Here is a 19,079-nt window from a genome sequence, read left to right on the forward strand (position 1 = left end):
ACTCAGGGCGCTTACATCCGAGCCCCCTTACACAGTTTTCCACAAGGATAAAGTGCAGCTTCGTCCACATCCTGCCTTTCTCCCTAAAGTGGTTTCTCCATTTCATATCAACCAGGATATATTTCTCCCGGTTTTTCACCCTAAACCACATGCTACTCGCCAGGATCAACGTTTGCATTCCCTGGACGTGCGAAGGGCCCTGGCCTTCTATATTGACCGCACAAAGCACTTTAGAAAGACGACGCAACTCTTCGTTGCAGTGGCCGACCGAATGAAAGGATCACCGGTCTCCTCACAACGCCTATCCTCCTGGATTACGTCTTGCATCCGGACTTGCTACGACCTGGCAGGTGTCTCAGTACCACACCTCACCGCTCACTCCACGAGGGCCCAAGCTTCCTCGACGGCTTTCCTGGCGCAAGTTCCGATCCAGGACATTTGTAGAGCTGCGGTTTGGTCGTCAGTCCACACGTTTACGGCTCACTATGCACTAGTGCAGCAGTCCAGGGACGATGCTGCCTTCGGATCAGCAGTTTTGCACACAGCAATGTCTCACTCCGACCCCACCACCTAAGTTGGGCTTGGGAGTCACCTAATGGAATGGATATGAGCAAGCACTCGAAGAAGAAAAGACGGTTACTCACCGTTGTAACTGTTGTTCTTCGAGATGTGTTGCTCATATCCATTCCAAACCCGCCCTCCGTCCCCACTGTCGGAGTAGCCGGCAAGAAGGAACTGAGGGGGCGCCGGGTCGGCTGGGGTATATATTCAGCGCCATGAAGGCGCCACTCTAGGGGGCTCCACAGCCGACCCGCCGGTGTTGCTAGGGTAAAAATCTTCCGACGATCGTGCACGCGGCGCGCACACACCCAATGGAATGGATATGAGCAACACATCTCGAAGAACAACAGTTACAACGGTGAGTAACCGTCTTTTCTTCGAAATGTGTGTCCCTAGCCGTATCCCTATCCATATTTCACTACCCGCCCTCCATCCTCTCTGCTTCGGACTACATTCTAGGACAGTAAGAGAGAGATTGGAGAGTCGTCGACCCACACTATCTATAATACCCTTGGCTGGGAGCACGAGGGGACACCACGCACATGCTGGTTAATGGGCATTGGTGTATGGTGGTCATGTGCACCCATGTGTGGAATATACATAGGGACCACATATCTCAAAAAAAACTCCAGTTACAGGTGAGTAACCTCCTCTTCTTAACTTACAATCTATATTATATTTTTTTCTGTTTCATCTCTGTGTATTTGTTTAAAGTTAATAGTGCAGACAGCTCCTTCTGCTAGAAAATACTCTGAATATAAGATCATGTTTTTATGTTTAAACTTAATTTGCAGAAACATGAATTCCAAAATGTTTTCTGGATCTTTTAGCATTTTAGATTCTGTTGGTACTATAACATCAGTTTATACAAAATGTTTTGTTCCTTTTCAGTCTGTGCTGAAGATGGTGTACGAGGACAGCCGCAGAATACTGGCTTTGTCAGAACATCCCTTTCCTCTTAGTGATCAAAAAAGCATTCAGCAGTCTGCTGCAGCCGAAGGATGGCGAAAAGAAGGACTAACCTTGCTGGATGCAATACAGTCATTGAAGGATTACCTTAGCAAAGTGGAAGATAGAGGAGACAAGGTATCCAGGATAAAGTCTGTTGTACCTCCCTTAAAATACCTGTTTTTTTGTATAGATGCTAATACATTTACTCTATTCCTGTAGGAATCTTCAGATACTTGTTTTGACTGGCGAGGAGAACTTCTCCAGGCAGTTCAGAGTGTGCTAGAGAAGGAGCGGAACATGTTTCAAGTTGACTTGCAGTCACACCTTTGCAATCCTGGTTCTGGGGATGAAGGTTCATTAGTGGAAAAACTGGAGCATATTGTGAAACGACAAGTAAGACCGCCTTGGAGTATTAACACTTACAGATCAGCCACTTTCTTTCCCTGGGTTTGGAGGCCATGTTTGTGGGCATAATGCACGAATGCTCCCTTCGTTTTTCAGTTTCATCTCTTATGTTCTGAAATCTAGTACTGCAATCTAAACAAGTTAAGAGCAATGGGTTTTTATACAGGCTTTGTTTTGGCTCCCATTTTTCTCTACGTTTCATCGAGATCTACTGACTGTAGTGTTTATCAGTTAGTCTTTAGGAGATTGTGATTGTGGGAAGGAGGTGCTTCACATGAAAGCAGACATTTACTCCTAGCTACACAAATGTTCCCTTGGCAAAATTCATAGCTGAATTAGTCCTGATGTGATTTTGGATAACTTCACGCTTATAGGTTAGCATCAGGCCAGAGAGTTTGCAATAACTATCACCCTATTAGGGAAACCAATAAAGTGCATTCTTTTATTTAATTAAATATTTGAGAGTTAATAAAATGGGGTATGAGTTTGATCATCTTAAATTACTTTTCTTCATTGTTTCAATAAAATTTGACCTACTATATAGGGGAGCATGACCTGTGGGAATCTCGGATTTATGTTGTGGGAAGAATTGCTTGGGAATTTAATATTACTTACAAGTTACTGTCTTTTTGTTTCCCCATTCCATCCCCCTAATGTCTGCAATGGGCTTGGTCTATTTTCAGGAAGAACAGCAGCAGATAGTTTTAGAGCACCTTCTGTCTTCTGATAGGAACAGCTTACTTTCCGAAATACAGGACCTTCGAGCTCAGCTACGAATAACACATCTTCAAAACCAGGAGAAGCTGCAGCAGCTACAAGAAACTCTTACGAATGCAGAGGATCGTGGGAGTAAACAAGAACACCAACTTCGGAGGAAAGGTAGCACCTAGGAAACACTTTCCATCTGCTCTTCCACTCTCACTCACACCAAAAAAAAAAAAAAAAAAAAAAAAAGGAGGGGAGAGGGGGGAAAGTGCAGTAAAAATGATGAGAAATGAATTCTGCCATCAGATACCATTTTGTGAACTCATTAGGGTTTCTTGTGGGGATGGGAGTGCAGATTGTCCAAATAGCAGTGGTTCAGAAAAGGCTGTATTTGAAAAGTTTAAAATAGAGGTGAACTATCTTTGGTTTATCTTAGGCAAAGATGAAGTTGGGGGCGACTTCGATGTCAAGGAATGTATGAAGGTAGAAAACTTAAGAGTAGAGAGCAACAACTAGGGGTTTTCAGAAAAATCTCCATATTGGTGTGTCTATCTGTGTATATTGGAAAATGGAAATGTTAATAAGTGGGTTATAAAAGCAGTAGATAAGTGGCTGCTTGCAATTATTGTTTTATCAAAATAGTTAAAAGCCAGAGAGGAGCCAGTTCTCTGATGAACCAATCAAAGCCAAAACGAATGGGAAAGGTGAGTGAGAGACTAACAGTAGAACAGAAGTTGTATAATCCTTTCCATGTTTTTTATTTAAACTATGTTTGAAAAGTTGAGTTATTTATTAGCACAGGATCAGGAAGAACAGTATAGCCATGGTCCACATATTTGTCTGTACTTTTAAACCCATATAATTGGGAACAGAGTTGTTAAATATATTATAATACAAATGGACTTTGTTTGTTTTCCCAGCTGAATTATTAGAATATAAACTTCAGCAGGAAAAAACCATAGCTAGTGACTTGCAGAACTCTCTAAGTGAGGAACAGGAGAGGGCCACTGAGATGCATGAACTCCTGAAGCAGGAGCAATCTGCAGTATCGGACTTGAAATCAGAGCTTTATGAAAGCAAAGAAGAGAATGAAAGTCTACAAAAATCCCTGCAAAAGCTTCAGAGGGAAATAAACCAGCTTCGGTAAGAAGTACTTTTTTGAGAGCTACATTAACAATCTGTAGTGAACTTGTGTTGGTTAAATCCAGAAATGGATTGGAATCCTCTGACATGCAAGGGGAATGAAGAAACGGTAACTTCTGCCAATCTGTACAGAAGTAGAGTTTAATGAAATAATTTACTTTGAATGTTTACTGGCTGCTAATTTGTTGTTGATTTTTGCTCAGTGGTGCAAACTTGAAAATTTTACTGACAAGTTTGGGAGTTGCAGCTGATGATACAATGTCTCTGCCCATACAATGTGTATCTTGGTGAGACTAGAATTCCTTCTAACCCCTGACCTTGCTGGCCTACTACTTCCAGCTCTTATCCATTCCTTCCCCAATGACCCTAGTCTGTCTGTTAGAGCCAGGCAACTTCCCTTGGCAAAGTTGGTGGCCTGGTCATCATGGCTTGGGCCTGTTTTCTCTCTCCCCTGTAGTCCTAGTGCACACTAGTGGATTTTTTCCTCCCATATAGCACCGGGGTTCCTCTGCCACAAGGAAAGATAGCTTATCCTATTTATCAACAGCTGCTATAATTTCTAGTTATGCTGAGGATAGCTGACTGCTCCCTTTTCAGAAGTTAAAATAGGAAGGGGGTTAACTTTAAAGGCACAGCTAAAGAGCAAAAATTAAAAAGATAGAAGAGACCGTAAGCCAACTAACAAAATTATAAAATGTATCCCACTTGTGTTGTGAGTGGAGTCGCAAAGTGACTTAATTGCTCCTGCTTCAATGGAAAGAAAGGTTAAAAAGACTGAAGAAAAGATTTCTTTCCAAAACAATAATATTTAAAAAGTTTTCCATTCTGAACTGAGCTAAAAGTGTTATTTGTAACTTTGCTGAATGTTGCAGTTCTGAACTGGAAAATAAAGAAAAAGATCTGAGAGTTGCACTCCAAGACCTACAGAATGAACATTCGAAAGAAAAAGAGTTACGAAATATGTTTGAAGAACAACACCTTCAGCATAAGCTAAGAGAGGATGAAAAGACAAAAGCATTAGAGGTAACATTCTGCATGTTAATGAGATCCTCAGAGCTAATCTCCTAAGTAGACTGACTTGCATTAACAAAATGTCTGTTGCACTTCTTTCCCTACACAGAATTTTTTTCCTATTTTTAATCTCTGATAACCCCTTTCTTCTCTTGTTTGTTCAATCCCAGTGATTCTGGAGGACTTGCTCAGAAATGAAAGTTTTAAAATGTCATTTTTAATTGCACCCACATCCATGTTCCTTCTTTTACAAAAAACAAGCAACTTCTTGTGCCTTTTTTGTTGTTTTAAGAGAGACTTGTATTTAAGATAGTTTTCTACTTCCACTTGATCCCGCCATAAAGTTTCATTTCACAATTTGTAACTGCTTCCAATGTTCCTTAACAAGCATGCGGTGTACTGTAGACACATACTGCATGATCATTTAGGATTATGAGTAGAAAGCACTGTCAGATGTTGGCTGAGAATCAAGTAATTGGAAAGTTTCCAATAGAATACATATTACACAGGTCAACTGAACTGCTTTTTGTTTCTGTTCTCTTTTTTCTGAGTTAAATTTAAAATAATCAGTAATTTTTATTATATCAAGTTATGAATCAGTCCATGTACAATGATTATTTGTCTGAATAGATGGAGAAAAATTCAGCCAGGCTGTCACTTGCTACCTCTGCCTGGAAACTTGTTGAAGAGCTTGTTGAACAAAACAAAACAAAACCAACCAACTAACCAAAACTATTTTCATAGCCTCATCACATAGAATCATAGAATATCCGGGTTGGAAGGGACCTCAGGAGGTCATCTAGTCCAACCCCCTGCTCAAAGCAGGACCAATTCCCAACTAAATCATCCCAGCCAGGGCTTTGTCAAGCCTGACCTTAAAAACCTCTAAGGATGGAGATTCCACCACCTCCCTAGGCAACCCATTCCAGTGTTTCACCACCCTCCTAGTGAAAAAGTTTTTCCTAATATCCAACCTAAACCTCCCCCACTGCAACTTGAGACTATTACTCCTTGTTCTGTCATCTGGTACCACTGAGAACAGTCTAGATCCATCCTCTTTGGAACCCCCTTTCAGATAGTTGAAAGCAGCTATCAAATCCCCCCTCATTCTTCTCTTCTGCAGACTAAACAATCCCAGTTCCCTCAGCCTCTCCTTGTAAGTCATGTGCTCCAGCCCCCTAATCATTTTTGTTGCCCTCCGCTGGACTCTTTCCAATTTTTCCACATCCTTCTTGTAGTGTGGGGCCCAAAACTGGACACAATACTCCAGATGAGGCCTCACCAATGTCGAATAGAGAGGAATGATCACGTCCCTTGATCTGCTGGTAGTGCCCCTACTTATACAGCTCAAAATGCCGTTAGCCTTCTTGGCAACAAGGACACACTGTCGATTCATATCCAGCTTCTCGTCCACTGTAACCCCTAGGTCCTTTTCTGCAGAACTGCTTCCTAGCCATTCGGTCCCTACTCTGTAACAGTGAATGGGATTCTTCTGTCCTAAGTGCTGGACTCTGCACTTGTCCCTGTTGAACCTCATCAGGTTTCTTTTGGCTCAATCCTCTAATTTGTCTAGGTCCCTCTGTATCCTATCCCTACCCTCCAGCGTATCTACCAGTCCTCCCAGCTTAGTGTCATCTGCAAACTTGCTGAGAGTGCAGTCTACGCCATCCTCCAGATCATTAATGAAGATAAAAAAAAAAACGGCCCCAGGACCGACCCTTGGGGCACTCCGCTTGAAACCGGCTGCCAACTAGACATGGAGCCATTGATCAGTACCCGTTGAGCCCGATGGTCTAGCCAGCTTTCTATCCACTGTGACAGGGTCAGGCCAGATGGCTACAGGACAGTGATAGAAGGCAGATATATTAGCCCCAGATTAAGTAGGTCTCTTTTCCCTGGGTAAGGTAACAGGGAAGGTTCCAGAACAATCAGGAACTTTCTGGAAATAATTAAGGCAGACAGGCTGATTAGAACACCTGCAGCCAATCAAGAAGCTGCTAGAATCAATTAAGGCAGGCTAATCAGGGCACCTGGGTTTAAAAAGGAGCTCACTTCAGCTTGTGGTATGGGTGTAAGGAGCTGGGAGTGAGAGGGTGTGCTGCTGGAGGACTGAGGAGTATAAGGATTAACAGACACCAAGAAGAAGGTCCTATGGTGAGGATAAGGAAGGTGTTGGGAAGAGGCCATGGGGAAGTAGCCCAGGGAATTGTAGCTGTTGTGCAGCTGTTCCAGGAGGCACTCTAGACAGCTGCAGTCCACAGGGCCCTGGGCTGGAACCCGGAGCAGAGGGTGGGACCGGGTTCCCCCCCCAAACCTCCCAATTGACCTGGACTGTGGGTTCTACCAGAGGGGAAGGTCTCTGGGCTGTCCCCCAACCCACATGGTGAATCTCTGAGGCAAGAAAATCCGCCAATAAGCGCAGGACCCACCAAGATAGAGAAGGAACTTTGTCACACCACCTTATAGTGCATTCATCCAGTCCATACTTCTTTAACTTGCCGGCAAGAATACTGTGGAAGACTGTATCAAAAGGTTTGCTAAAGTCCAGGAATAACACATCCACTGCTTTCCCCTCATCCACAGACCCAGTTATCTCTTCGTAGAAGGCAATTAGGGTAGTCAGGCATGACTTGCCCTTGGTGAATCCATGCTGACTGTTCCTGATCACTTTCCTCTCCTCGAAGTGCTTCAGAATTGATTCCTTGAGGACCTGCTCCCTGATTTTTTCCAGGGACTGAGGTGAGGCTGACTGGCCTGTAGTTCCCCGGATCCTCGTCCTTCCCTTTTTTAAAGATGGGCACTACATTAGCCTTTTTCCAGTCATCCAGGACCTCCCCGGATCGCCATGAGTTTTCAAAGATAATGGCCAATGGCTCTGCAATCACATCCGCCAACTCCTTTAGCAGCCTCGGATGCAGTGCATCCGGCCCCATGGACTTGTGCTCGTCCAGTTTTTCTAAATAGTCCTGAACCACTTTTTTCTCCACAGAGGGCTGGTCACCTCCTCCCCATACTGTGCTGCCCAGTGCAGCAGTCTGGGAGCTGACCTTGTTTGTGAAGACGGAGGCAAAAAAAGCATTGAATACTTTAGCTTCTTCCACATCCTCTGTCACTAGGTTGCCTCCCTCATTCAGTAAGGGGCCTACACTTTCCTTGACTTTCTTCTTGTTGCTAACATACCTGAAGAAACCCTTCTTATTACTCTTGCTATCTGCAACTCCAAGTGTGATTTGGCCTTCCTGATGCATGCCTGAGCAATATTTTTATAGTCCTCCTTGGTCATTTGTCCAATCTTCCACTTCTTGTAAGCTTCTTTTTTCTGTTTAAGATCAGCAAGGATTTCATTGTTAAGCCAAGCTGGTCGCCTGCCATATTTACTAAGTCCTCCTAATTATAAGCTAATTATAAGTGAGTGAGGATTCTGAGATAGACCTCTTGAATGGGCTCCAGGTCCTAAGGAAAGCTAACTGCAAGAGACCACACCAATGCCACAGCAGAACTTCCGTGCTCCCAGAGCACACTAAAAAAGTTAAATCTAAAGGGCTAAACAGGGAAGGAAAAAGCACACAAAATCTAGGAGATCTCCTCTGACTCCTCTGCCTCATCTGACTTCTCCCCCTATGCTAAGCAGGTGCTACGCCAAGTTTACAGGCTCCCTCCTTTGTGGAGAAAAGCTGAATAAGGTTCTGGCTGACAATGCAGCAAAATCCAAACAGTCAGTCTGTCTCCTCCCCAGTAAGGTCCCTGAGGAGAGAATATTAGACTGTTTTTTGACAGAGATGCTCCTCATCCTCACAGAGGTACTAGCAAAGGGATAACAGATTTCCCAAGGGACAACAGTGGAATTGTGGTCTGTGGTGAAAGTTCAGTGACCTCAGCCGCACAAAATGCACTTTGACAAAGATTGCATAGGCCTCTGCCCACACCTGAAGCTACGGGACAGGAGTTTCCATTTCCTAGGGAAATAGTCAGCCACAGATACTCCTTGGAGCTGCAGGCTCTACCTCATCTGTTCTTCACCCAGCTCCAATGACTCCATAAAACACAACCTGATCCACAATGACACTTCTGGATATGGGAGTGATAGAGAGCGTTTGTGACGGGGTCCCCGGGGTGCAACCTGAACTGTGGGGCTGCTGAGCCCTCCAAACCCACCACCTGGGTTGTCCCTCACACTATGATGCTCATGTCAAGCTACAAAGCTCTGGCAGGCCCTGCGCTCACACAGTCATCCACAGGCAGGGACACACCCAGCTGAGTTACAGGAATGATCTCCCAGCCACTCAGGAACCAGCAATAGAGGCTCCAGCCACTTCCCCCCAAGCTTTTCAGCCTTGCACCCCAGAGATGCACTGTCTTACACTGCTCATGGTTCCCTTGGACAGTGTAAACTCATGAATAAGTTGGCCACTCCCTCAGTGTGGAATGGACATACACTACTCCTTGTAACCTGAGCTGAGATTTCACAAGCACTTCAACCCCAAACCACAATGTTTTTAGGTAAAATATAAAACAAATTTATCAACTACAGAAAGAGAGATTTTAAGTGATTATAAGTAGAGGCAGAGAGATCAAAGTTGGGCTGGCTAGCTCAGCTGGTTAGAGCGTGGTGCTAATAATGCCAAGGTTGTGGATTTAAGCCCCATACTGGCCACTTGACAGTCCTAGGAAAGTGGTGTGTCTTCCTTTAATTATATTCCATGATTCTATGCTATGATTCAAATCAGAAAAGAATGCCACCTTGGCTAAATAGAAGAGTCAGGGAGGCCAGTACAGGGGAAAAGACAACCTTCAAAATTTGAAGTCAAATCTTAGTGAGGCTACTAGGAAGGTGCACATACTGGCAGTTAAGTGTACTAAGACAGGCCAAGAAAGAATTTGCAAAGGATGCAAAAACAAAACAAAAAAATAATTTTGGGGGGGGGGGGAGGGATAGCTCAGTGGTTTGCGCATTGGCCTGCTAAACCCAGCATTGTGAGTTCAATCCTTGAGGGGGCCCTTTAGGGATCTGGGGGGAAAAAAATCTGTCTGGGGATTGGTCCTGCTTTGAGCAGGGGATTGGACTAGCTGACCTCCTGAGGTCCCTTCCAATCCTGATATTCTATGATTCTACCTAAAAAACAAAAATAAATTTGCAGTCTAATTCTAACTTAAACAGACTAAGCAAGATTTGAATGAAGCAGTGTCTCACCCTAACAGATGGTACAAGCAGGTTACAGTTCCTCAGTACACAGACTGGACTACCTTCCAGCCTGGGTCCACTCTTCCCCAGTTCAGAGTCTTCCAGATGTTGAGATTGGGGGAGAGGCCAAGTGATGATGTCACTGTTTCTCATTTTATACCTTCTTTCATCTGCTAGAAACATCCATGCTGTGACATGGGGCTCATTCACCTGCACATCTACCAATGTGATATATGCCATCATATGCCAGCAATGCCCCTCTGCCATGTACATTGGCCAAACCAGGCAGTCTCTTCGCCAAAGAATAAATGGACACAAATCTGACATCAGGAATCATAACATTCAAAAACCAGTAGGAGAACACTTCAACCTCTCTGGCCATTCAGTAACAGATTTAAAGGTGGCAATTTTGCAACAGAAAAGCTTCAAAAACAGACTCCAAAGAGAAACTGCTGAACTTGAATTGATATGCAAACTAGATACTATCAACTTAGGCTTAAATAGAGACTGGGACTGGCCGAGCCATTATACACATTGAATTTATTTCCCCCATGTTAAGTATCCTCACAGCTTCTTGTCAAACTGTCTTAAATGGGCTATCTTGATTATCATGACAAAAGTTTTTTTTTCTCCTGCTGACAACAGTTCATCTTAATTAATTAGCCTCTTAGAGTTGGTTGGGCAACTCCCACCTTTTCATGTTCTCTGTATGTATATATATCTCCTCACTATATGTTCCATTCTGTGCATCCGAAGAAGTGGGCTGTAGCCCACAAAAGCTTATGCTCAAATAAATTTGTTAGTCTCTAAGGTGCCACAAGTACTCCTGTTCTTTTTGCGGATACAGACTAACACAGCTGCTACTCTGAAAAAAGTTTCATATGGAGACCCTGGCCTCTAAGGTGTCATTTCTGTCCTGGGTGGGCTTCTTCACTTCAGTTGATCTAGCAGATGCATATCTCCATATCCCCATGAGACCATGCTACCACAGACTACAGAGGTTCACCCATGGCAGGAAACATTATGAGTACCAAACACTCTTGTTTGGCCTGTCTTTGACCTCCAGGGTTTTCACAAAGATGGTGGTGGGTAATAGTGAGATTCAGTTTGCCGAGAAATCATCTGTACCAGTTCCTGGACTACATTCTGATCAGAGGGCCATTGCAGTCAGCAACGTTTGGGTGGCATCTCAGATGTTGAATCTCCTCCAGGCAAACAGTTTAATCGTCAGTGCCAAGAAGAGTTCTCTGGTTCCATGCAGGAATTTATTTTTTTGCTCCAGGGCTGCAGAAGGCCTACCATACCACTATGTCTCCAACTGGTAGGACTCCTGGTGTCTTGCATAGGTATCACTGCATAGGCTCAATCACACATCAAAAGTCTTCAAGCCTTCATATTAAAGTTGTGGGACCATTCCCTGGAACACAGGTGTTCAACTTCTTACAATGGTGGTCTACCCACAACAATGTCCGCAGAGGCATGCCCATCTGCTTTCCAGAGCCTTTAGTCCTCCCAACCAATGCCAGCGCGGAGGGCTGGGGAGCTCACTTGATCCAAACAGCCCAGTGCCTCAGGAACAAGGAGGAAAAGGTCACAGCATAAACGTCCTAGAGCTGAGAGAAGTCAAACGAGCTCTGCAAAGGTTCCGGCCCACCCTAAGGGAGAAACACATCATGGTTCAATCAGACAATACAACTAGAGTCTAAGAGAGAGCAAGTAATCCTGCAATACAAGTGGAAGCAATGGAAATGAAGAGTTCAGTGGAACAGTTTCTCCTTTCCTTCGGAGCAATCTACATCAAAGGTGACCTGAACCAAAAGGCAAAGTGGCTCAACAGGTGCAAGGTCAGCAACTCTGAGTGGTGCCTGAATCAGGAGGTTTTTTGACCTCGTTCACACGTTCAGCCACCTTTCAGCCGACCTGTTTGTAAATCATATGAACAAAAAGAGGCTGAAATACTTCATAAGTGAGGCAAACCCCATATCCATGGGGATAGATGCTTTATCGTACAGTTGGCTGCAGGGCATACTTTATGAATTTCCACCATTTCCACTACTGGGGAAGGTGGTCCTGAAAATAAAACAAGAACAGGCAATGGTAATACTGATAACGCCTCATTGGCTGACAAGAACCAAGGTCTCTGACCAGATAGAGCTGACATTGGAGCCCCGCGCTCCAGCTTCCATGGAGACCGGACATCCTCCTGCAAGGTCCTTTTCCTTCATCCAAACCCCAAATGGTGTCAGTTTCAACTAACAGCCTGCCTATTGAAAGGGAGGTACTAGAAGGTCTCAGTCTGTCTTGCATAGTCATTAAGACATTGCTATCTACGAGAGTATCTGCACTAAAACCATAATTCGCTATCGGCACCAGTTGTTGAATCTGGATCAACATGTTTCTGTAGCACATACATAGCCTAACTTCATAACTTCACATACAATGATACACATACAATCCAACGAGATATTACTGTCTAGCAGATCAAGACTTTTAGAATGACACCTCACAAGGCATACTTTGTACAAAACAGATCCTAATTATATAACACTGGTGAATATGGGGGTGCCAGGGTGTGTCAACATCTATACTGCAAAAAAGCCCAAAAAACAAAAAAAGCCCCACAGCAACAAGTTTTAGAGCCTGGATCAACTATGGGTTGGGTTTGTAGTACGGGACTAAAAATAGCAGTGTAGACATTCCCACTTGAGTTGGAGTCTGGGTTCTGAGACCCTCCTGCCTTGTTGGCTTTTAGAGCCCGAATTCCAGCCCGAGTAGGAATTTCTACATTGCAATTTTTAGCCCCATAGCATGCGCAGTGAGCCTGAGTCAATTGGCCTGGGCTCTGAGACTCACGGCCAAAATATTTTGTTGTTGTTGTTGTTGTGCAGATGTACCCTGGGTAAAATGCTATTCACAGGGTCCTCTGGCTCCCTGGCAGACAATCCACAGGTAGCCAGATTCATTTGAACAGTCCAATTAATCAGACTGTTGGTCAGGCCACTGTTCCCAAAATGGGAACTAGTTTTGAGGGGTCTAACAAGCTATCCCTCTGAGCCTCTGATTGCAGTGTCAACCTTTTATTTATCCGTTGAGACCTGTTTCTTAGTACTTGTCATGTCTGCAAGGCAAGTATCAGAGCTGGGCAGCATTATCGATGCAAGAGCTTTAGTGCATGTTCCGCAAGGACAAGACAGTGCTGCGGACACCAAAATCCTTTCTTCCCAAGGTAAATTCCTACTTCCACACTTCCCAAGAGGTTGTGCTTCCTTCATCCAAAACCCCAACATCCAACCGTCAGTGGCCTTAGAGCATGAAAAATCAGGAAATGACAAGCTCTGTAGGGAACTTCAAATTGAACACTCCCGATGTGAGACTGCACACCCAATCAGGATGGTCTTCAAATGTTTGCTTTGGGACGGTCTAGATTTGCTGGGTGTCTGGGCAACAAAATGGCAGATGAAAATTCAATGTTGATAAATTGAAAGCAATGCACATTGGAAAACATAATTCCAAATCTACTTACCACTTAAAGAGATCTTGGAGTCATCGTGGATAGTTCTCTGAAACATCCACTGAATGTGTAGCAGCAATCAAAATAGCCAACACAATGTTAGGATCTATTAGGAAATGGATAGATAATAGAAAATAGCATAATGTCACTATATAAACCCATGGTACGCCAACACCTAGAATATCGTGTGCAGTTCTGGTCACCCCACCTCAACAAGGATATATTAGAATTGGAAAAAGTAGAGAGAAACAAAAAAATTATTAGGGGTATGGAGCAATTTTCATACAAGGAGAAATTAATAAGACTGGGACTGTTCAGCTTAGAAAAGAGATGATTAAGGGGGGGTATAATAAGAGGTCTGTAAAGTCATGAAGGATGTAGAGAAAGTGAATAGGGAAGTGTTATTTATCCCTTCACATAGTACAAGAATCAGGGGTCACCCAATGAAATTAAGAGGCAGGAGATTTAAAACAACTATGGAACTCATTGACAGGGGATGAGAGAATAGGGCATAGATCACTCGATAAATTACCCTGTTCCGTTCATTCTCTCTGAAGTATCTGGCACTGATCACTGTTGGAAGACAAAAAGAACAGGAGTACTTGTGACACCTTAGAGACTAACAAATTTATTAGAGCATAAGCTTTCGTGGACTACAGCCCACTTCTTCGGATGCATATAGAATGGAACATATATTGAGGAGATGTATATACACACATACAGAGAGCATGAACAGGTGGGAGTTGTCTTACCAACTCTGAGAGGCCAATTAAGTAAGAGAAAAAAAACTTTTGAAGTGATAATCAAGCTAGCCCAGTACAGACAGGTTGATAAGAAGTGTGAGAATACTTACAAGGGGAGATAGATTCAATGTTTGTAATGGCTCAGCCATTCCCAGTCCTTATTCAATCCTTTGTTGATTGTGTCTAGTTTGCATATCAATTCCAGCTCAGCAGTCTCTCGTTGGAGTCTGTTTTTGAAGTTTTTCTGTTGTAATATAGCCACCCGCAGGTCTGTCACTGAATGACCAGACAGGTTAAAGTGTTCTCCCACTGGTTTTTGAGTATTATGGTTCCTGATGTCAGATTTGTGTCCATTAATTCTTTTGCGTAGAGACTGTCCGGTTTGGCCAATGTACATGGCAGAGGGGCATTGCTGGCACATGATGGCATATATCACATTGGTAGATGTGCAGGTGAACGAGCCCCTGATGGTATGGCTGATGTGATTAGGTCCTATGATGATGTCACTTGAATAGATATGTGGACAGAGTTGGCATCGGGGTTTGTTACAAGGATAGGTTCCTGGGTTAGTGGTTTTGTTCAGTGATGTGTGGTTGCTGGTGAGTATTTGCTTTAGGTCTGTAAGCGAGGACAGGTCTGTCTCCCAAGATCTGTGAGAGTAAAGGATCATCTTTCAGGATAGGTTGTAGATCTCTGATGATGCGCTGGAGAGGTTTTAGTTGGGGGCTGAAGGTGACAGCTAGTGGTGTTCTGTTATTTTCTTTGTTGGGCCTGTCTTGTAGGAGGTGACTTCTGGGTACTCGTCTGGCTCTGTCAATCTGTTTTTTCACTTCGGCAGGTGGGTATTGTAGTTTTAAGAATGCTTGATAGAGATCTTGTAGGTGCTTGTCTCTATCTGAGGGATTGGAGCAAATGCGGTTTTATCTTAGAGCTTGGCTGTAGACAATGGATCGTGTGGTGTGTCCTGGATGGAAGCTGGAGGCATGTAGGTAAGTGTAGCGGTCAGTAGGTTTCCGGTATAGGGTGGTATTTATGTGACCATCGCTTATTAGCACAGTAGTGTCCAGGAAATGGACCGCTTGTGTGGATTGATCTAGGCTGAGGTTGATGGTGGGATGGAAATTATTGAAATCATGGTGAAATTCCTCAAGGGCTTCTTTTCCATGGGTCCAGATGATGAAGATGTCATCAATGTAGCGCAAGTAGAGTAGGGGCGTTAGGGAACGAGAGCTAAGGAAGCGTTGTTCTAAGTCAGCCATAAAAATGTTGGCATATTGTGGGGCCATGCGGGTACCCATAGCAGTGCCGCTGACTTGAAGGTATATATTGTCCCCAAATGTGAAATAGTTGTGGGTGAGGACAAAATCACAAAGTTCAGCCACCAGATTAGCTGTGACATTATCAGGGATACTGTTCCTGATAGCTTGTAGTCCATCTTTGTGTGGAATATTGGTGTAGAGGGCTTCTACGTCCATAGTGGCCAGGATGGTGTTTTCTGGAAGATCACCGATGGATTGTAGTTTCCTCAGGAAGTCAGTGGTGTCTCAAAGATAGCTGGGAGTGCTGGTAGCGTAGGGTCTGAGGAGAGAGTCTACATAACCAGACAAGCCTGATGTTAGGGTGCCAATGCCTGAGATGATGGGGCGTCCAGGATATCCAGGTTTATGGATCTTGGGTAGCAAATAGAAGACAGGATACTAGGCTAGATGAACCATTGGTCTGACTCAATATGGTCATTCTTATGTTCTTATGCTGAGGGGTGGACAAATAGATCAAATGTTCTGAAGCATACTGCTCAATCCCCCTTCACCATCAGTTACGAAAATGTCAGATGTATCCAACAGTGGACGGGGAGCCCATTTAGCTCAGATTACAACCTGAGGTCACTGGGCTTTTCAAGAAAAGAGCTTGCACATCTGTCTGTGTGAATATAGAGTCATTCCTTTGGCTATCAGAAGATGATTCCTCCCTCATATAAAGGGGAAAGTTGTTCAGGTGGAGATGGACAATACAACCACTACATATTATGTGAACCAACAAAGGAGACTGCATTTTTTCCACTGATATGTGGTCAGATTATGGGACTGGGGCATTCTTCTCGAGATCTACATTTAGCAGGAGAGAGCAATAGGCTACCAGCATAACAGGGACAGTCCTCAGATTCACAAGTGGTCCATAAAGGATCAAGTAGCCCAAGATATCTTCTTGTGTTGGGTCAGTCAGTGTAGACCTGTCTGCTACAAGGTTCAACAAAGTGTCCTTTCTCCTGTTCAAGAGCAGTCAGTCCATCTTGGATGCCTTCTTTCTACACTAGGGATAGGGCCTTCTGTATATGCTTCCCCCATCCCCCTTTGCATTAATTGAAGAAGCAGTGAAGATGATTTGTCAGGACATGGCAGAAATGATATTGATTGCCCCAGCTTGGCCAAGAGAGTGGTGGCATACAAACCTGCTTCACCTATCAGACAGGATTTACATGAGTCTTCCTCTGTCTGCAGATCTGTCACAGCAACAAGACAACATGCTTCATCCAGAACCACAGTGTATTCACCTTGAGAGACTGAGCTATCAGACTTTGATTAGTCTCGTTCCTTGTTGGTACAGAATGTATTGCTTAATATTACAAAACTGTCTCCTTTTAAAGGTGTTACTATTTAAAAAGGGCTGGATTTGTTGCTTGGATGCAGGGACAATCTGATTCTCCAATTTCAGCTTCCACACCCTGTATTTTGGAATATTTAATATACTTAAAATCTGAAGGGCCATCTAATTCTTCTTTAAAAGTTCCCTTAGCAGCTATTTCAGCTTCTTGTGTTTTAGTAAATGGTACAGTACATTGCTGTTTGCACATGATTCTGTTAAAAGGTTTATAAAGGTTTACATCTAATCTCCTTTAAGGGATCCAGTCCCATCTTGGAATCTAAATCTGGTTTTACATGTGCCTGAGGTCGCCCTTTCAGCCCCTGGCAAAATGTTTACTTTATTTATCGACTAAAGTGGTCTTCGTTATTGCTATGACGTCAGACAGAAGGGTGAGAGAATTGCACACCCTGAGGGCTAACTTGCCATTTATGGTTTTACATAAAGATAAGGTGGCTCTTAGACCTAATCGATGGTTTTTACCAAAAATAGTTTGAGTTTCCTATCTATCAGAGAACTAATTTACCAGGTTTTTTCCCAGAAACCTCATGCTAATAAGTGGGAGTCTGCGGGTATTTCTAATTAAAAACCCAGGGTGGGCCCATGTCAGCTCACTCAGGCTTACAGAGCTCGGGCTGCGGGGCTGTTTGTTAGCAGTGTAGACTCCTGGACTCTAGGACCCTGCGAGGTGGGGAGGTCCAGGGTCCAAGAGCTCAGGCTGCAGCCTGAGCCCCGAAGTCTACGTTGTCATTAAATAACCCTGCAGCCTGAGCCAGCTGGCAGGGCCAGCCGCAGGTGTCTATTGCGGTGTAGACAGAGCCGATGTTACATACTTTAGATGCTAGAAGGATTCTTGCAAATTATTGAGATAGAACTAATAGTTTTAGGAAGTCATTTAGATTGTTTGTTTCTTATATTAAGAATCATATGGGTCATAGTGTTCCTGCTCAGACTATTTCCAGATGGGTTAAACAGAGCATAGGTCAGTGTTACAAATTAGCAGAAATTCCTGTGCCTTCTGTGGTACAGTCTCATTCTTCTAGAGCAGTAGCAGCATCTTTTGCTTATATTAAACATCTTCCTATTCGGGAAATTTGCAAGGCTGCTACCTGGAAGATAGTGTACACATTCGCTAAACATTATGCGCTGAATGTAGCTTCTAGACTGGATACCAAATCTGGCAGAGTGGTGGTGATTTAATTAGGATTCTGTTCCACCTCCCGGGTTTTCAGCACTGCTTGTCAGACTACCTATAAGTGGGCATATGCAGAGCCACTCAAAGAAAAAATGGAGGTTATTTTCTTGTAACTAGGATTCTTCAAGATGACTCTGCATATTCACACTTCCCACCCACCTTCCCCTCTTTCTCAGAGTACTATTATGGTCTCTCTGGGTTAGCGGTGGAAGGAACTGAGGAAGTAGAGGACACAGTGTCCCCTTATATAATCTCACCCATGGAACATTCAAAAATACTGAGAAGAGGGATAGGAGGGGCCATGCATGTGCTCCAACAGGCACTGCTTGGAAAAGGTTCTACTGCTAGGCGTCACCAGGCGGCACAGTCTTCATAGGTGGGAATATGTAGAGCCACTCGAAGAACTCTGGTTATAAGAACCTTCATGTCTTAAAAACAAAGTATTCACATGTAAATAACAGTTCACCACTTCTCCTTTTTTGTCCCAGTAAGTGACTGAAAGAATTGTCAAAGCTAGAACAGAGGCATTCTGCTCCCATTTGTTTCAGGTTGACATTACAGCATCTAGTCTATAATGGTACTGTCTTGGTGTAGCCAGACACAACTCGTTGAGCTATAAAAGTCAGCACTTGTCTGTAATTAGTTCCTCCTACTTCCTCCCCAATTTAACAGGAGTTGTTGCTTGTTAATTGCTGCTGCAGAATTTTCTTCCTTTTCTCTTAGAAATAATTGTCTTCTATATTTGTATAAATAAGTGATCGCTTCTGGTAGGCCTGAGCCAAATTAGAAAAACCCAGGAAGCACCTCTCAAAAACAATACTCACCTGTTTTTCCTCAGTAAGTCACCTTATATATAGAGCTCATATGTTTTTAATTTCATCTTGTCTGAGTTTCCTTTTGGATCTATGTCTTTATTTACATTGTTTCGGGGAGTTTTCTTTTTCTGCCATGGGGATAGATGTGGTAATTTGTGCACAAGTATTAGCCAATGAATGTTTGCAACCCTCCAAATTAGAAAAGAAGAGGCCATAT

At 43.6% G+C, this 19,079-nt stretch overlaps 1 protein-coding gene across 21 annotated transcripts in view; it reads left to right on the top strand.

Annotated features, from left to right (window-relative positions):
- Window positions 1-19,079, top strand: part of PCNT (pericentrin) — a 243,875-nt gene that overhangs the window by 195,782 nt on the left and 29,014 nt on the right. For 20 of the 21 annotated variants that reach the window (XM_065562243.1, XM_065562244.1, XM_065562253.1 and 17 more), the window contains 5 exons: window positions 1,453-1,647; window positions 1,732-1,905; window positions 2,601-2,796; window positions 3,543-3,765; window positions 4,638-4,788. In XM_065562243.1, coding sequence (XP_065418315.1) covers window positions 1,453-1,647; window positions 1,732-1,905; window positions 2,601-2,796; window positions 3,543-3,765; window positions 4,638-4,788 — 939 coding nt within the window. Of the gene's footprint in view, window positions 1-1,452; window positions 1,648-1,731; window positions 1,906-2,600; window positions 2,797-3,542; window positions 3,766-4,637; window positions 4,789-18,802; window positions 18,827-19,079 lie in introns of those variants that run through there. The other variant, XM_065562258.1, reaches the window with a different exon arrangement.

This window comes from Chrysemys picta, chromosome 11 (assembly GCF_011386835.1).
Source record: "Chrysemys picta bellii isolate R12L10 chromosome 11, ASM1138683v2, whole genome shotgun sequence".
NCBI classification, from domain to species: Eukaryota; Metazoa; Chordata; order Testudines; family Emydidae; genus Chrysemys; species Chrysemys picta.